Source organism: Manis javanica, chromosome 4 (genome assembly GCF_040802235.1).
Source record: "Manis javanica isolate MJ-LG chromosome 4, MJ_LKY, whole genome shotgun sequence".
NCBI classification, from domain to species: Eukaryota; Metazoa; Chordata; class Mammalia; order Pholidota; family Manidae; genus Manis; species Manis javanica.
Window position 1 is genome coordinate 24,209,145 of NC_133159.1, and position 15,538 is coordinate 24,224,682.

The 15,538-nt window shown below is 41.0% G+C and overlaps 1 protein-coding gene and 1 pseudogene across 3 annotated transcripts in view; one reads left to right on the forward strand and one right to left on the reverse strand.

The window, feature by feature from the left end:
- The window catches only part of HDAC1 (histone deacetylase 1), a 40,056-nt gene that overhangs the window by 12,127 nt on the left and 12,391 nt on the right, over positions 1 to 15,538 (forward strand). For all 3 annotated transcript variants that reach the window (XM_037010441.2, XM_037010440.2, XM_073233567.1), the window contains one exon: positions 9,822 to 9,939. In XM_037010441.2, the coding sequence (XP_036866336.1) occupies positions 9,822 to 9,939 (118 nt within the window). The remainder of the gene's footprint in view (positions 1 to 9,821; positions 9,940 to 15,538) is intronic.
- Positions 1,466 to 3,538, reverse strand: LOC140849224 (YTH domain-containing family protein 1-like; annotated as a pseudogene).

Here is a 15,538-nt window from a genome sequence, read left to right on the forward strand (position 1 = left end):
AGGAGTGGAATTTGCTAGACTGTAGAATATGTGAATATGTGAATATTAAATGCCAAGTTGCTTTTCAGGGTGATAGAATGAATTTATACTCTCCTGGCAGTGTATAGAGAGACCTTGATTCACATCATCTCCTACACTTGGAATTAGACTTTAAATTTTGCCAATCAGAGGAGTGTAATTGTGGTCTTGATTTGAATTTTGCTAATGACCAGTGAAATTGAGCATCTCTTCAAATGTTTATTAGCCACTTGTATGTCCTCTACTATGAAGTGTCTTTTCTTTTCTTTTTTCTTGCTAAATAGTTATTTATTAAGGCTTGTATTCTCCTAGTGGAAAAGTTCTCCGATGTTGTCCATGACACCACACAGGCAGTAACAGTTCAGAGAGTGACGTGTTCTAAATATAAGTCTAGAAATACAGCTTAAACTTTAACTGACGGTCTTTTGGAGTAAATAGTTTTCAGAAGCTATCTGCTCTCTAAACAGTGAGGTGCTCTACATATGTGTGGATTCAGTGTGCTGGAGTAACAGGCATACACACCATTTTCATGCTTAATTAAACTCAAACTCCAGGTGGCACTGAGTTCTTCAGTGGTTCCTCTTTCTGCAAAACAGGATAGCAAATTCTGTTTTTAAAAGGCTTGTTTCTTGCTTTTTTTAACGAGCTGAACAGGAAAAAGAAATTAAGTAAATTTACAGTCGGCAGCATCATCCTTCACACTGTACTATCAGATTCTAAACTGCACACAACTAAGAACACCTGGACACTGAGCCATACCCTCACATGCCAGGTCTTGTCATCCTCCCGCTGGACCAAAGAACAGAGCAGGGACAAAGTGCCATCTGTGGGCATGTGAGACTGCAGGAAGGGGGGGGGGTGTCCCAAGGAAACACAGCACGTCCTCCAGATTTGAAAAACTAAAATTTATCTGTCTTGTAGGAAATCCAGTGGACAGATTAGTATTTTAGATGACATATAATAAAAACAGCAAACTGGACAAAGTCATCACTAATACGTTGATTTCAGCATTCTGTACTTTAACTGAACACCCTGAATGACAACTCATGGTTCCTTATGTTCACCAAGAAGCAGTAAGGGTGAGAAATAAGTCTCACATGAAGACGTTAAAGGACTGTGAATATGAGAACTAAGAACATAATTTCTGCCAAAATTAAAACAAATCTTTGGGCTATAGTAGGTTTTTTGTTTTGCTTTGTTTTTAAGGATATTTGTATTTCGTGTTCGGTCTGATTGATAAGCTGACAAAAAACACTTTATTAGTGAGGTCTACAATGCTATTATACAAAGAAAAAATACAAATGAATGCAGATCCATTCTGGCAAAAAACAAACTACAAAGAGCATAAAGATGCAACTAGTCAGGCCCTGCACAAGAAGTCAGCACCAAGCACACATTCTCTTTACCTTTTCAGTCCAATTAGAACACAGAAGACGCTGATTTACACTTAGCTGTTTGTTTCAGTTCTGCCATTCTCGTGCCCCACCTCCTGCTCCTCCTGGTGCTTCTCCTAGTGGGAAAAGTCATCGAAGATGAAGGTCATGTGCTTGTAGGAGGCAGTGATCTTCAGCATTTGGCTTGGCCCTCTCCAAGGGCCTCCTGGGTGTCCTGGGACTTTGTGACCGGCTTGTCGTTGTTCACCAACCTGATGTGCCACAGCTGGCTGTTGGGGACATGCTTGACAAAAATCCACTTCATGTCAAACTTGCCCTTCCACTTGTCCTGAGACTAGACCCCCACCCCACCCTCGTGCCATAGTCCACGGGTGACTTCATCTCAGCCACCCCCGCAGAAATGCCCACTCCCGTTGATGCTGAAGAGCAGGTAAACGGGCCCCTTGGTGCTCACTGAGTGGAATGCACTGCAGTGCTCTGTGCTGCACTGAATGGAGTACTTAATGGAGTGGGGAAAGGGGTCCTAGGAATACCTCTTAATTATAAACACACGTCCACTTTTAAGATTATAGTCAAAGTCTTTAGGTTATAGCTGTGGGCAGCTTTCAGTTTCTCAAGCACAGGGTGGGATTCTGTGATCAGGGCAGAATTAGGCTGGACATACCCAGGAGAGTTACTATCGCCGCTGGTCCCCCAGCTTGCCCAAACACCAGATTTCTGTTTCAAGGGGCGACCCAGCAGGTTTGTGCTGCTGAGGTCTCTGATACTGTGGTTGGGCCAAAGGGGGAGGCTTGAACGGGCAGAGGCTGCATGAGTACCTGGGGCTGAGTGGCAGACTGGAGGTATGGCACCTGCTGAGCAGCTGGGGCCTTGGGCACAGCCCCTTGTTATCCCAAGTGCCAATGTCCATGTTATGCTTTATGTGCGGAGGGGGCAGTGCACCCCCGATCACAGGTTCACTCTTTGCTTTCATTTTCTGCTGTAGTTTTGCCTGGTTGCTGGCAATGGCAGCCCACAAGGTTGGCTTTGAAACTGGCATGTTCATGTTTGTCCCACCGTTACCAGGAAGGACGCCAGTCATTGCCGCACTGCTGACAACCAACCCCATTGTCTTGACTGAAGAGGTGGTGACATCCCCAGTCTTGAGGCCCACCATGCCCTGCTCCAGGCTGTTCATTCCAGGAGCCTGTTGCGCGTATCGCTGTGAAAGCCCATCTGCCCCTCCACAATCGTGCCTCCCAGGGAGCTGGGTGGGTAGGTGTAGCTGCTCCCATAGGTGAACTCTGAGCCTGCTGCCCCTAAGACCCACTGGCCCCCAGGCTGAAAAAGCAGAGTTTTTTGGGGAAAAATTAAACCTGTGCTGATAGATGTTTCCCAAGCCCCCATGCTGCCCCAAAACAGCATTATGAATAAAATGATGGTTTCCATTACTGAGTCCATAGATGGTGAGGTGTGGGATTGGAGGGTCCCCTCGGTAGACCACAGTGCCTCATTGAGGGAGTAAGGAAATCTGATGGAGGGCGGATAATAGCTGGACAGGTAGGGATCAGCCATGGAGAGGTAACTGTTAACTGTGATTTGACTGTCCAGAAAGATAGGGCTCAAAGAGTGAACCTTATCCTCTGATGCAAAGAACCATTTTGTGCTTTATTATCTTGTCCTTTTGTTCTCTGGGGGTCCACGCTGGTGGCCGACATGCTTCATGAACAGCGCGGTGTGGGACCCAGGTGCCCTCTTGCTCGGGCCTCCCCACAAGGCCAGGCCTGTCACCACGCACTTGTGGTCCCGGGTCCCCCACCTTCCCACCCGGCACTGCCCGGTGGTGGCAGTGGCAGCTGCTGCTGGGTGAGCAGGCAGTGTGCAGTGCAGGTTGGCGAGCCTGACAGACACAGTGATGGGCTGCCTACTCCAATGGCCGGAGTATCTTATTTATTTATTATTAAGGTATTATTGATAATAGACTCTTATGAAGGTTTCGCATGAAAAAAACAATGTGGTTACTACATTCACCCTTATTATCAAGTCCCCACCCATACCCCATTGCAGTCACTGTCCATCAGTGTAGTAAGATGCCCCAGATTCACTATTTGCCTTCTCTGTGCTACACTGTTTTCCCCGTGATCCCCCACACCATGTGTACTAAACATAATACCCCTCAATCCCCTTTTCTCTCCCTCTTACACCCACCCTCCCACACCCCTCCCCTTTGGTAACCACTAGTCCCTTCTTGGGTTCCGTGAGTCTGCTGCTGTTTTGTTCCTTCAGTTTTGCTTCATTGTTAATATTCCACAAATGAGGGAAATCAATTGGCACTTGTCTTTCTCCACCTGGCTTATTTCACTTAGCATTATATCCTCCAGCTCCATCCATGTTGTTGCAAATGGTAGGATTTGTTTTTCTTATGGCTGAATAGTATTCCATTGTATATATGTACCACCTCTTCTTTATCCATTCATCTACTTATGGACACTTAGGTTGCTTCCATATCTTGGCTATTGTAAATAGTGCTGCGATAAACATTGGGGTGCATATGACTTTGAATCTGAGAAGTTGTATTCTTTGGGTAAATTCCAAGGAGTGGGATTCCTGGGTCAAATGGTATATCTATTTTAGGTTTTTGAGGAATCTCCATATTGTTTTCATATTGCTCCATAATGGTTGAACTAGCTTACATTCCCACCAGCAGTATAGGAGATACTCCGCATCCTTGCCAGCACTTGTTGTTCTTAGTCTTTTCAATGCTGGCCATTCCTACTGGTGTGAGGTGATATCTCATAGTGATTTTAATTTGCATTTCTCTGATGATTAGTGATGTGGAGCATCTTTTCATGTGCCTGTTGGCCATCTGAATTTCTTCTTTGGATAATTGTCTCTTCATATCCTCTACTCATTTTCTATTCGGGTTATTTGCTTTTTGGGTGTTGAGGCATGTGAGTTCTTTATATATTTTGGATGTTAGCCCCTTGTCAGATATGTCATTTACAAATATATTCTCCCATACTTTAAGATGCCTTTTTGTTCTACTGATGGTGTCCTTTGCTGTACAGAAGCTTTTTAGTTTGATGTAGTCCCATGAGTTCATTTTTGCTTTGTTTCCCTTGCTCGAGGAGATGCGTTCAGGAAGAAGTTGCTCATGCTTATATTCAGGAGATGTTTGCCTATGTTGTCTTCTAAGAGTTTTATGGTTTCTTGACTTACATTCAAGTGTTTGATCCATTTCGAGTTTACTTTTGTGTATGAAGTTAAACAATAATCCAGTTTCATTCTCTTGCATGTAGCTGTTCAGTTTTGCCAACACCAGCTGTTGAAGAGGCTGTCATTTCCCCATTGTATGTCCATGGCTCCTTTATCATATATTAATTGACCGTATATGTTTGGGTTAATATCTGGACTCTCTATTCTGTTCCACTGGTCTGTGGGTCTGTTCTTGTGCCAGTACCAAATTGTCTTGATTATTGTCTTAATTGTAGTAGAGCTTGAAGTTGGGGAGTGTAGTCCCTCCAGCTTTATTCTTCCTTCTCAGGATTGCTTTGGCTATTTGGTGTCTTTTGTGGTTCCATATGAATATTATAATGATTTGCTGTAGTTTATTAAAGAATGCTGTTGGTATTTTGATAGGAATTGTATTGAATCTGTAGATTGCTTTAGGCAGGATGGCCATTTTAACAATATTCTTCCTATCCATGAGCACGGATGTGTTTCAATTTATTGGTATCTTCTTTAATTTCTCTCATAAGTGTCTTGTAGTTTTCAATGTATAGGTCTTTCACTTTCACTTCCTTGGTTAGGTTTATTCTTATGTATTTTATTCTTTTTGATTCAATTGTGAATGGAATTGTTTTTCTAATTTCTCCCTCTGCTAGTTCATTAGAGTATAGGAATGCAACAGATTTCTGTGTATTAATTTTATATCCTGCAACTTTGCTGAATTCAGATATTTGATCTAGTAATTTTGGAGTAGATTCTTTAGGGTTTTTTATGTATGGAGTATCTTTTGCCCATTTTCCTCTTCAGTTGTTTGGATTTCTTTTTCTTAACCAATTTGTAGACATTCTTTATATATTCTATATAGTCCAGTGTTCAGTATATTGCTATAAATTTCTTATGTGCTGGTTTTGTTTTTTCACTCCACTGTATCTTAAATGAACTGAAATTCTTATAAGTCATATTTATTAACTATTTCCTTTACGAGTGCTTTTTGTGCCTTAAATCCTTTCTAACCTTTAAGGTAGTCTCTTGCAAAGTGAATCTTTTAAAAGCTTTATGCATTTGCCTTTCACATACAGATGTTTACTATATCTAAAATTAATTTTTTAATATGGTTTGAAGTAGGAATCCACTGGAATTTTTTCCCCTGTATTGTCCTAGTTGATTTATTGAAAAGTCTATATTGTTTCCCCATTGACCTAAATGTCATCTCTTTTATATATGAAGTATTCATATATATTCATTCATTCCACAAATGCTTATCAAGTACCTACTTTGTGTCAGGCCCTATGTATATGTGTTTCTGGTTTCTATGTTCTGTTGACTTGGTCTGTTTCTTGACCTGTATGCCAGTACCACAGTGGCTTAATTATAATAGCTCTTTATTAAGCCTCGATATCTAGTAGCACAAGCCCTCCTGCTTTGTTCTTTAAAAAAAAAAAAAAAGGCTTGCTATTTGCTCTTTGTACTTATATGTAAATTTTGGAATTAACTCATCAAGTGCTACAAGCATATGGGATTTGGTTGAAATTTCATTGAATGTGTACATTATCTTAGAGAGAATTCATACCTTGGGAGTATTAAGTCTTTGAATCCATGGACATGGTATATCTTCATTATTTAAGTGCTTTTAGATGTCTCAAAGGTTTCCTTTAGTATCTTTATTGTGAAATATAATACATGTACAGAAGAGTGTGTAAAACAAATGGGCAGCTTAGCAAATTGGTACAAATTAAACGCACAAGTAAACACCAACTAATTGAAGAAATAAAACATTGTCAGTATCTCAGAAACCTACTTATGCCCCTTCCTGATCCCAGCTTCTTCTCTTTCCCCGGAGGTAACCAGAATCCTTACTTTTCTGTTAATTGCTTCCTTGCTCTTCATCATAATTTAACTATCTAAATATGCATCCCCTGTCAGTACAGTTTGATTTGTTGAACTTGATATAAATGGATTTAAATAGTATACATTTTGTGTGTGTAGCTGTAGCTTGTTTGTGTTAATTGCTATGTAGTATTTTGTTGTAGAATATACCACTATTCACCAGTTCCACTGTTGATAGAGTTGAGATTTTGGCTATCAATATAAAGTTTTATAATTTCCTTCATAAAGGTCATGTACATCTTTTATTAGATTTTCTCCCAAATACTACATTTTTTTAATGCTATTGGTAAGTTGTCTTTAAAAATTTTTTTTTAGGTTGTTTACTGGTATAAAGAAATGCAGTGCAGATCTCTTATTTAAACGTATGTCCATGGTCTCTGTAGATCTGATTTTGCTATTTGTTGTTAGTATGGGCTTTCAGTACTGATGCTTTGTTTCCTTGTACGTTTTGTGGTTTTTGAGGTCATGTTTCTTGGGACTTCGTGGTATGGATAAAGATGGGCTCTTAGAGCAAGATTTGCTTTTATTTGTAATAGAGGCAGCTTTTGAATGGGCTTGTCCTTGTGTGATTTGGGGTAGGGGTGAATTTCAAATGTTTGGAAGAGGATGATCACAGACACTGTGATGGGAAGCTGTATAGATCTAGTTGAGGCAGACTTGTTGGGAGTATAATATTTATGAAAAAGGGCGGGGTGGTTAGATTGGCCATGTGAGAGTTTAAATTTAATCTTTTCTTTTGTAGTTAGGAAGTCATTCACTTTTAGAGCAGGGCGTTGGCTTTCTAAGATTTTCGTGACACCATTTTGGAAGAGGATAAAGCTGGATAGATATAAGTGGGATCAATTAGGAGATGAAATTTAATCCAAGTGAGTGGTAATTTGTTACGGTAACAGGTATTGATTGAGCACGTGCTAAGTTCCAGGCACTATGTTAGTTGTTAGACTAAAGACAGACCTCTTCCTGGCCTCACAGAGTAGACCAAGCAAACTCAATTTTGAGTATGATGATAAGAAAAGTATAGGGTTGTCAGGATGACAGCACTCCAGAGAGTTACTTAACTGAGACTCTGGGGGTCAGGAACAGCTTTCTGGGAGAATTAACTTTTCAGTTGCAACCTAAAGACTGAATAGAGGGGGTGAAGAAAACTGTGTTCTAGGCCGTAGCATGTACAAAGGTCTAAAGAGAGAATTCCCATGGAGAACTGCAAGTAAAATCATGCTTGGCAAATTGATACAATACATGAGATAAATTCAGCCCCTCAAATGTTCTTTTTAACTTACAAAGTGCTTCTAAGAACTTTATGTTAGTGGCTAACCTTTGTAAAAATGAAATTTAACCCAAAAGTCTGGCAGTTGGGCCCAATTTCCTTTATGGCAGTAATCAGCTAAAGCTGTGTAAAGGTTGGCCCTCTGCCACCAATTTTTTGTTTGTTTGTTTCAAATGCCAAGTTGGTTAAACAGCCTGGCCCTTAAAAATGCTTTGAATTTGGTGTTCGTTGGAGAGCATAAAATATTCTAGAGAGATGACAGGGACCAGATTATTTTGGTTGTCCAAGCCAGGTTAAAGAGTTTGATCTTGAAGTTGTGACTAATAAAGCCTCTGAAGGGTTTTTAGAGGGGAGTGACATGCTTCAGTTTGAATATTAGACAGATTACTCTGGCTGTAGGATTGAGAATAGATCCACAGTTGTCCAGGTTGAGGATGGGATACCAGTTTGGAGATTTGCTGTCACAATGCAGTCAAAAAATGGGGTGGCCTGGGCATGGTACTGCACAAATTTGACAGACACTTTGGTGGTAGTTTCAAGAGAAATTGAATGTAGTAGATGGGTAAAGAGGAATCAAGGGTGACACTCTGGCTTCTATCTTGAGCAACTGGGTGACAATAGGAAACCTGGGAAAGAACAGCATAGGAGAAAAAAGGTGGTGGATGCAGTCAATATTGGGAGGAATAATGAACGGGTTTGGCAATGGATTGAATGACAAGAAAGGGTGGAGTTAAAAGATGACATTTAGGTTTTCAGTCTTAATGGATGTTTGTATCATTAGTAAAAATAGTAAAAGAGAAATCTGGAAATTAAGTTAAATTTGAATGCTTCGAGGCTTTCAACAAGTTGTTAGGTCCAGTTGAATTTGAAGTGTCTCTAGGATTCATGGGTGGAGATGGTTGGGATGCTGTTGGAATTGTGAATCTGGAGCTCAGAAGAGGAATCAAGATGGAATGAGTTTGGGCAGTCATCTATCTAGAAGGAGAGTCAAAGTGGAGCTTTGTTCGCATTGCCTACAGACTTGAAAGGCTCAGTATAGTAAAATCAGTTAAGTATTTGGAGCTTCTTTCACTGTGGGTGTTTTTGTAAAAGTCTTTCAGTCTTAACATTCCTCATTATATTAAGTGAGGATTAAATGAGAGTCAGATAGTACCTAAAGCCAGACCTCTGGGTTCCTATTCCAGTTTACTAGCTGTGTAACCTTGTGTAGATTACTTAACCTCTCTCTGCTGTAGTTACCTTACTGCAAAATGAAAATAATAATTATATGAAGTTTAAAAGGTTGTAAGGATTATATGAGATAACATACAGAGTTCCTGAAGTAGTGACTGGCACAGAGTAAACACTCAGTGTTAGCTGTACACTTAAAATGTTTTATAAGCTAGAAAAGTATTGGTAATTACAAAAGAATAGGGTCATCTTGGAGAACTACCTTTAAGGAATGAAAGGAAGAGAAGAGAAATTTTAAAAAGAGGGAAGGTTGAATCAGAATGTTGGGATAATCAGGAAATTACCATACCAAGGAAGTTTTAATGGAGAGGATGTGCTCAGAATTGTTGGTGTGATGATGATAATTTATAAAGTATTTTTCGTCTGTTTCAGTTGTTAATGAGTCACTTCTTTTTCCTGAACTCTTGCAGCCATTTGGCCCATAATTTCATATTGTTATATTTAATTTTAAAAATAAATAACTTGTAAAGCACTTCATGATTTACAAAGATAATTAACAATCTCATCCAACTCACACAACTCCCCGGTGAGGTAGAGGTCGTTATCCCTATTTAGTAAATGAAGAATTGAGGCTCAAGAGATGGACTGGCTGAGCAACAGCTTGAGTTGCCTCTAGGTCTTCTGGTAGAGAATCTCCTTTGATAATCTTTTTGCTTAATTAGATTGTAAGCTTCCTGAGGTATGAATTAATCAGTAATTTATTTTTATCCTTTACAGCACTCAGGTCTATGCTGGGTAGATACAAATGTTCCAGCTAGACTCAGTGAAGACAGGTGGTAGTCGAGAATAACATGCCCATTCTCCCCTCTGCCCTCTAGCGCCCTCACAAAGCCAATGCTGAGGAGATGACCAAGTACCACAGTGATGACTACATTAAATTCTTGCGCTCCATCCGTCCAGATAATATGTCGGAGTACAGCAAGCAGATGCAGAGATGTAAGTCCATTCTGTTCCCTCCCTACTGTCAAGCCCAAGGTGGATCTCCTTGCCAGTTGATGATACCCACCCTGCCCTCCCTGTACCTCCCATTTAGCCGACACCTGATTTTCCCTGCCTCCCAGAGGCGCCAAAGTATTATTTTTTTTCTCAGGTCTGGTTTTACTTGTTTCCTGATTGTAAGGAATAGAGATTAAATTTTTTCCCATTAGGTTTACAACATTATGCCAAGAAGACAAATTGTTGTAATGAAAAACATACTGACCTATACAGGGAAGGCAGTAAGTATAGCACAGAGAAGACAAGTAATGACTCTGTAGCATCTTACTACGCTGATGGATAGTGACTACAATGGGGTCTGTTGGGGGGACTTGATAATGCGGGTGAATGTTGAAACCACAGTGTTGCTCATGTGAAACAAAGCTTCTTAAGATTGAATATCAATGATACCTTAGAAAAAAATAAAACAAAACGTACTGAACAGGGAGGAGGAGACAGGAGGAGGTACAGGTCCCAGCCCTGACTCAGCTGACTGGGCAAGTCAGTTCCCCTCAGATTTTTCTTTTGTAAATGGACTAGATGTGATCCCATACAACTGTAACTGCTTTCACTTTGTATTGAGAACTTAGCAGCCACTTAGGACAGACTCTAGTTGATGTAATCTTGGAATGAAGCTGATTCTGTTCTGCCTCCTGGGACTGCAAGCTCAGAACAAGTCCCATTTCAGAAGCCACACTCAGTCTGTAGGAATTAAGGGGATTATTATAGCTATGGGGGAAAAATGTTAAAATTTGGGAAGAAATTATACTTGGCCTCTCTCCTTTGTGTTATTTTAGAAATTATGTCTTGGTGCCCCTAAGATCTCCTACAATCAAACAGTGTAACTGCATTGTCCAGAAGAAGTTGATTAGTTCATGACAGCTTGTTTTGAAATGTCAGGATATCTGTGGGACTTGTTTGTTTCTACTGGCCACAGGCAGTCTGATTCCCAAAGCAGAAAGTTATTAATTTATTATAGTAATTGAGCAGCAGTAATGATTACAGAACCACAGAGACCTTTTTTGAAGCATTAAACTTCTTTGCCACTCAAAACTCCAGGAGCTGCTTCCCCCGCTCTGTGAGGTATTTGCTTTCTGAATTGGCAGGGTCTTATTTCCTTACAAGGTGAGGCAAATTCCTTCTTTTGCTCTAGATGGCTTTTGGGTTTCTATAACCTATTTAGGCCAACAATCAGGCTCTACAGTGGAGAAAGGGCTCTCATTTGAAAAGCCACTTGGCGTCAAACCAACAAATGAGCTTCAATATCTTGGTATGAATCCCTTAGCTCTGCCACTTAGCTGTGTGTTCTTGGGCAAGTCTCTGAGCCTCATTTTCCCTTCTTTAAAAGGAAGGTAGTAGTGCCTATTCCCTAGTGGGGATGAGGGGTGGGGATGTGAGAGAGCACTGACTGTGAAGCACCAACTGTCAATGATTGTATTGTCTCTTTTGCTATGATGACTTAGTACTTTTGTTATTTTCTCAATTGTTAAGGCAGACAAAACATGAGGCCCTCAGGAGTGCACAGGTTTGGCTCTGGTTCCCAGTTTGTCCCAGCGTTTCTGAAGCCAGCATTCTAAAGTTGAGCGTTAAAAGATTAGGTCTTGGAGAGGAGCCAAGATGGCGGCATGGGTAGGGCAGCGGAAATCTCCTCCCAAAACCATATATATTTTTGAAAATACAGCAAATACAACTATTCCTAAAAGAGAGACCAGTGGATACAGTATAACAGCCAGGCTACATCTACGTCTGCAAGAACTCAGCATCTCATGAAGGGGTAAGATACAAGCCATGGCCCAGTGGGACCTGAGTGCTCTCCCCACGCCGGCTCCCCGGCGGGAGGAAAGGAGTCGGAGCGGGGAGGGAGTGGAAGCGCAGGACTGATAAATAACCAGCCCTAGTAATCCCCACTGGGAGCACAGACACACATTCTGTGATGTGCTGGATATTAGAGAAACGGAAAAGCAAAATCTGCAAGCGGATCCCTGCAACTGGCTCCCCTCGGACAAAAGAAAAGTGAGTACTTTTTGAAAGTCTTAAAGGGGCAGGGACCTCACAGCTGGATGGAAACGTCCCAGGACACTCAGCCCAGCAGGCTGGGAACCCTGAGGAACGTCAGGCGCCCCAGGCCCCTGGGTGGCAACACAGCCCTGAAGCCCCTCACGGCGATAAGCAGCCTGCCAGTCATTTCCCCGGCCAGTGGGGCCCACTAGCCGGAGAGTGGCCATGTGCGCTTGCGCCGGCGGCAGAGCAGCCTGGAAGCAGCCGCGTATGCCCGCGATGGCGGTGGAGCTGCTGGGGAGCAGTCGCGACCCCTGCAGCAGCCCAAAATCTCCTCCTGGTGCGCAGCTGCCTGGGTCAGACCCAAAGGCTGCCGCCAGTGCGCAGCTGCCCAGCACAGGCACAGGAAACCAGGGCAAGGCACGAAGGGGTGCTGCTCTTGCAGGAGAGCACACCGGCGCACCTGTCACTCCCCGCAGGGCTCTGGGCTACCCTGATGGCAACCCCGCCAATGGCAGCTTAGGGAATTAATCCAGAGGCTGCTCCAGGAGTGCGGGTAACCGACCCAGGCAGCAGAGAAGGGCAAGGCAACCAGCAAACAGGAAAGGATTTTGTTAACCCAGCTGACACACACGCTACCTGCCTACAGCTACCTCTATCGCCATGAAAAGGCAGAAGAATTTGATCCAGTCCAAAATTACCCAGACAACCCCCAAGAGAGGGCCTGGGGAGATAGGTTTAACCAATCTTCCTGAAAAATAATTCAAAATAAAGGTCATAACCATGCTGTTGGACCTGCAGAGAATATGCAAGAGCTGAAGGAGCAAGTAGGCAGGGAGAATACAGAAATAAAACAATCTCTGGAAGGACTCAAGAGCAGATTGGATGTGGTGCAAGATGCCATTAATGGAATAGAAATCAGAGAACAGGAATACAGAGAGGCTGAGGCAGAGAGAGATAAAAGGATTTCCAGGAATGAAAGAATATTAAGAGAACTGTGTGACCAAACCTAATGGAACAATATTTGCATTATAGGGGTACCAGAAGAAGAAGAGAGAGAAAAAGGGATAGAAAGTATCTTTGAAGAAATAATTGCTGAAAACTTCCCCAAACTGGGGGACAAAATAGTCTCTCAGACCATGGAGGCCCACAGAACCTCCAACACAAGGGACCCAAGGAGGGCAACACCAAGACATATAATAATTAAAATAGCAAAGATCAAGACAAGGACAGAGTATTAAAGGCAGCCAGAGAGGAAAAAGGTCACCTACAAAGAAAACCCATCAGGCTATCATCAGACTTCTCAACAGAAAAACCTTACAGGCCAGAAGAGAATGGCATGATATATATAATGCAATGAAACAGAAGGACTTGAATCAAGAACACTGTATCCAGCACGATTATTACTTAAATATGAAGGAGGGATTAAACAATTCCCAGACAAACAAAAGTTGAGGGAATCTGCCTCCCACAAACCACCTCTACAGGATATTTTAAAGGGACTGCTCTAGATGGAAGCACTCCTAATAGATGTCAACAGAGAAAATTAAATCACAGCAAAGAAAGCAGACCAACCAAATACTAACTAAAGGCAAAAAATAAAATCAACTACTCACAAAAGACCAACTAATACACAAAACCAGTCAAAAGAAACACAAAAGAGTACAGAATAAAACACCTAACATATAAAGAATGGAGGAGGAGGAATAAGAAGGGAGAGAAATAAAGAATCATCAGACTGTTTATAATAGCTTAATAAGAGATAAGTTATGTGGCTAGATAGTAAAGAAGCTACCCTTGAACCTTTGGTAACCACAAATCTAAAGCCTGCAATGGCAATAATTACATATCTTTCAATAATCACCCTAAATGTAAATGGACTGAATGCACCAATCAAAAGACACAGAGTAACAGAATGTATAAAAAAGCAAGACCCATCTACATGCTGCTTACAAGAGACTCAACTCAAACCCAAAGACATACACAGACTAGAAGTCAAGGGATGGAAAAAGATATTTCATTCAAACAACAGGGAGAAAAAAGCAAGTGTTGCAGTACTAGTATCAGACAAAAAAAAACTTCAAAACAAAGAAAGTAACAAGAGATAAAGAAGGACATTACATAGTGATAAAGGGGTCAGTCCAACAAGAGGATATAACCATTATAAATATATATGCACCCAGTCAGTACAGGAGCACCAACATATGTGAAACAAGTACTACCAGAATTAAAGGAGGAAATAGAATGCAGTGCATTTGTTCTAGGAGACTTCAACACACCACTCACTCCAAAGGACAGATCTACCAGACAGAAAATAAGTAAGGACACAGAGGCATTGCACAACACACTGGAACAGATGGACTTAACAGACATCTACAGAACTCTACACCCGAAAGCAACAGGATAGACATTCTTCTCAAGTGCACATGGAACATTCTCCAGAATAGACCACATACTAGGTCACAAAAAGAGCCTCAGTAAATTCCAAAAGATTGAAATTCTACCAACCAACTTTTCAGAACACAAAGGTATAAAACTAGAAATAAATTGTACAAAGAAAACAAAAAAGGCTCAAACACATGGAGGCTTAACAACATGCTCCTTAATAATCAATGGATCAATGAACAAATTAAAATAGAGATAAAGGAATATATGGAAAAAAATGACAACAACAACACAAATTCCCAACTTCTGTGGGATGCAGCGAAGGCAGTTCTAAGAGGAGAGTATATAGCAAGCCAGGCATATTTAAAGAAGGAAGAACAATCCCAAATGAATAGTCTAAAGTCAACAATTACTGAAACTGGAAAAAGAAGAACAAATGAGGCCCAAACTCAGCAGAAGGAGGGACATAATAAAGATCAGAGAAGAAATAAATAAAATTCAGAAGAATAAAACAATAGAAAAAAATCAATGAAACCAAGAAAAAATAAAACAAAATAGATAAGCCCCTAGCCAGACTTATTAAGAGAAAAAGAGAATCTATACACATCAACAGAATCAGAAACAAGAAAGGAAAAATAATGACAGACCCCACAGAAATACAAAAAAATTCTTAGAGAATACTATGAAAATATATATACTAACAAGCTGGAAAACCTAGAGGAAATGGACAACTTCATAGAAAAATACAACCTTCCAAGACTGACCAAGGAAGAAACAGAAAATCTAAACAGACCAATTACCAGCAAAGAAATTGAATCGGTAATCAAAAAACTACCCAAGAACAAAACCCCTGAACCAGATGGAGTCACTGCTGAACTTTATCAGACACACAGAGAAGACATAATACCCATTCTCCTTAAAGTTTTCCAAAAAATACAAGAGGACAGAATACTCTCAAACTCATTCTATGAAGCCAACATCACCCTGATACCAAAACCAGGCAAAGACCCCACCAAAAAAGAAAATTACAGACCAATATCCCTGGTGAACATAGATGCAAAAATACTCAACAAAATATTAGCAAACTGAATTCAAAAATATATCAAGAGAATCATACACCATGATCAAGTGGGATTCATCTCAGGGATGCAAGGATGGTACAGCATTCGAAAATCCA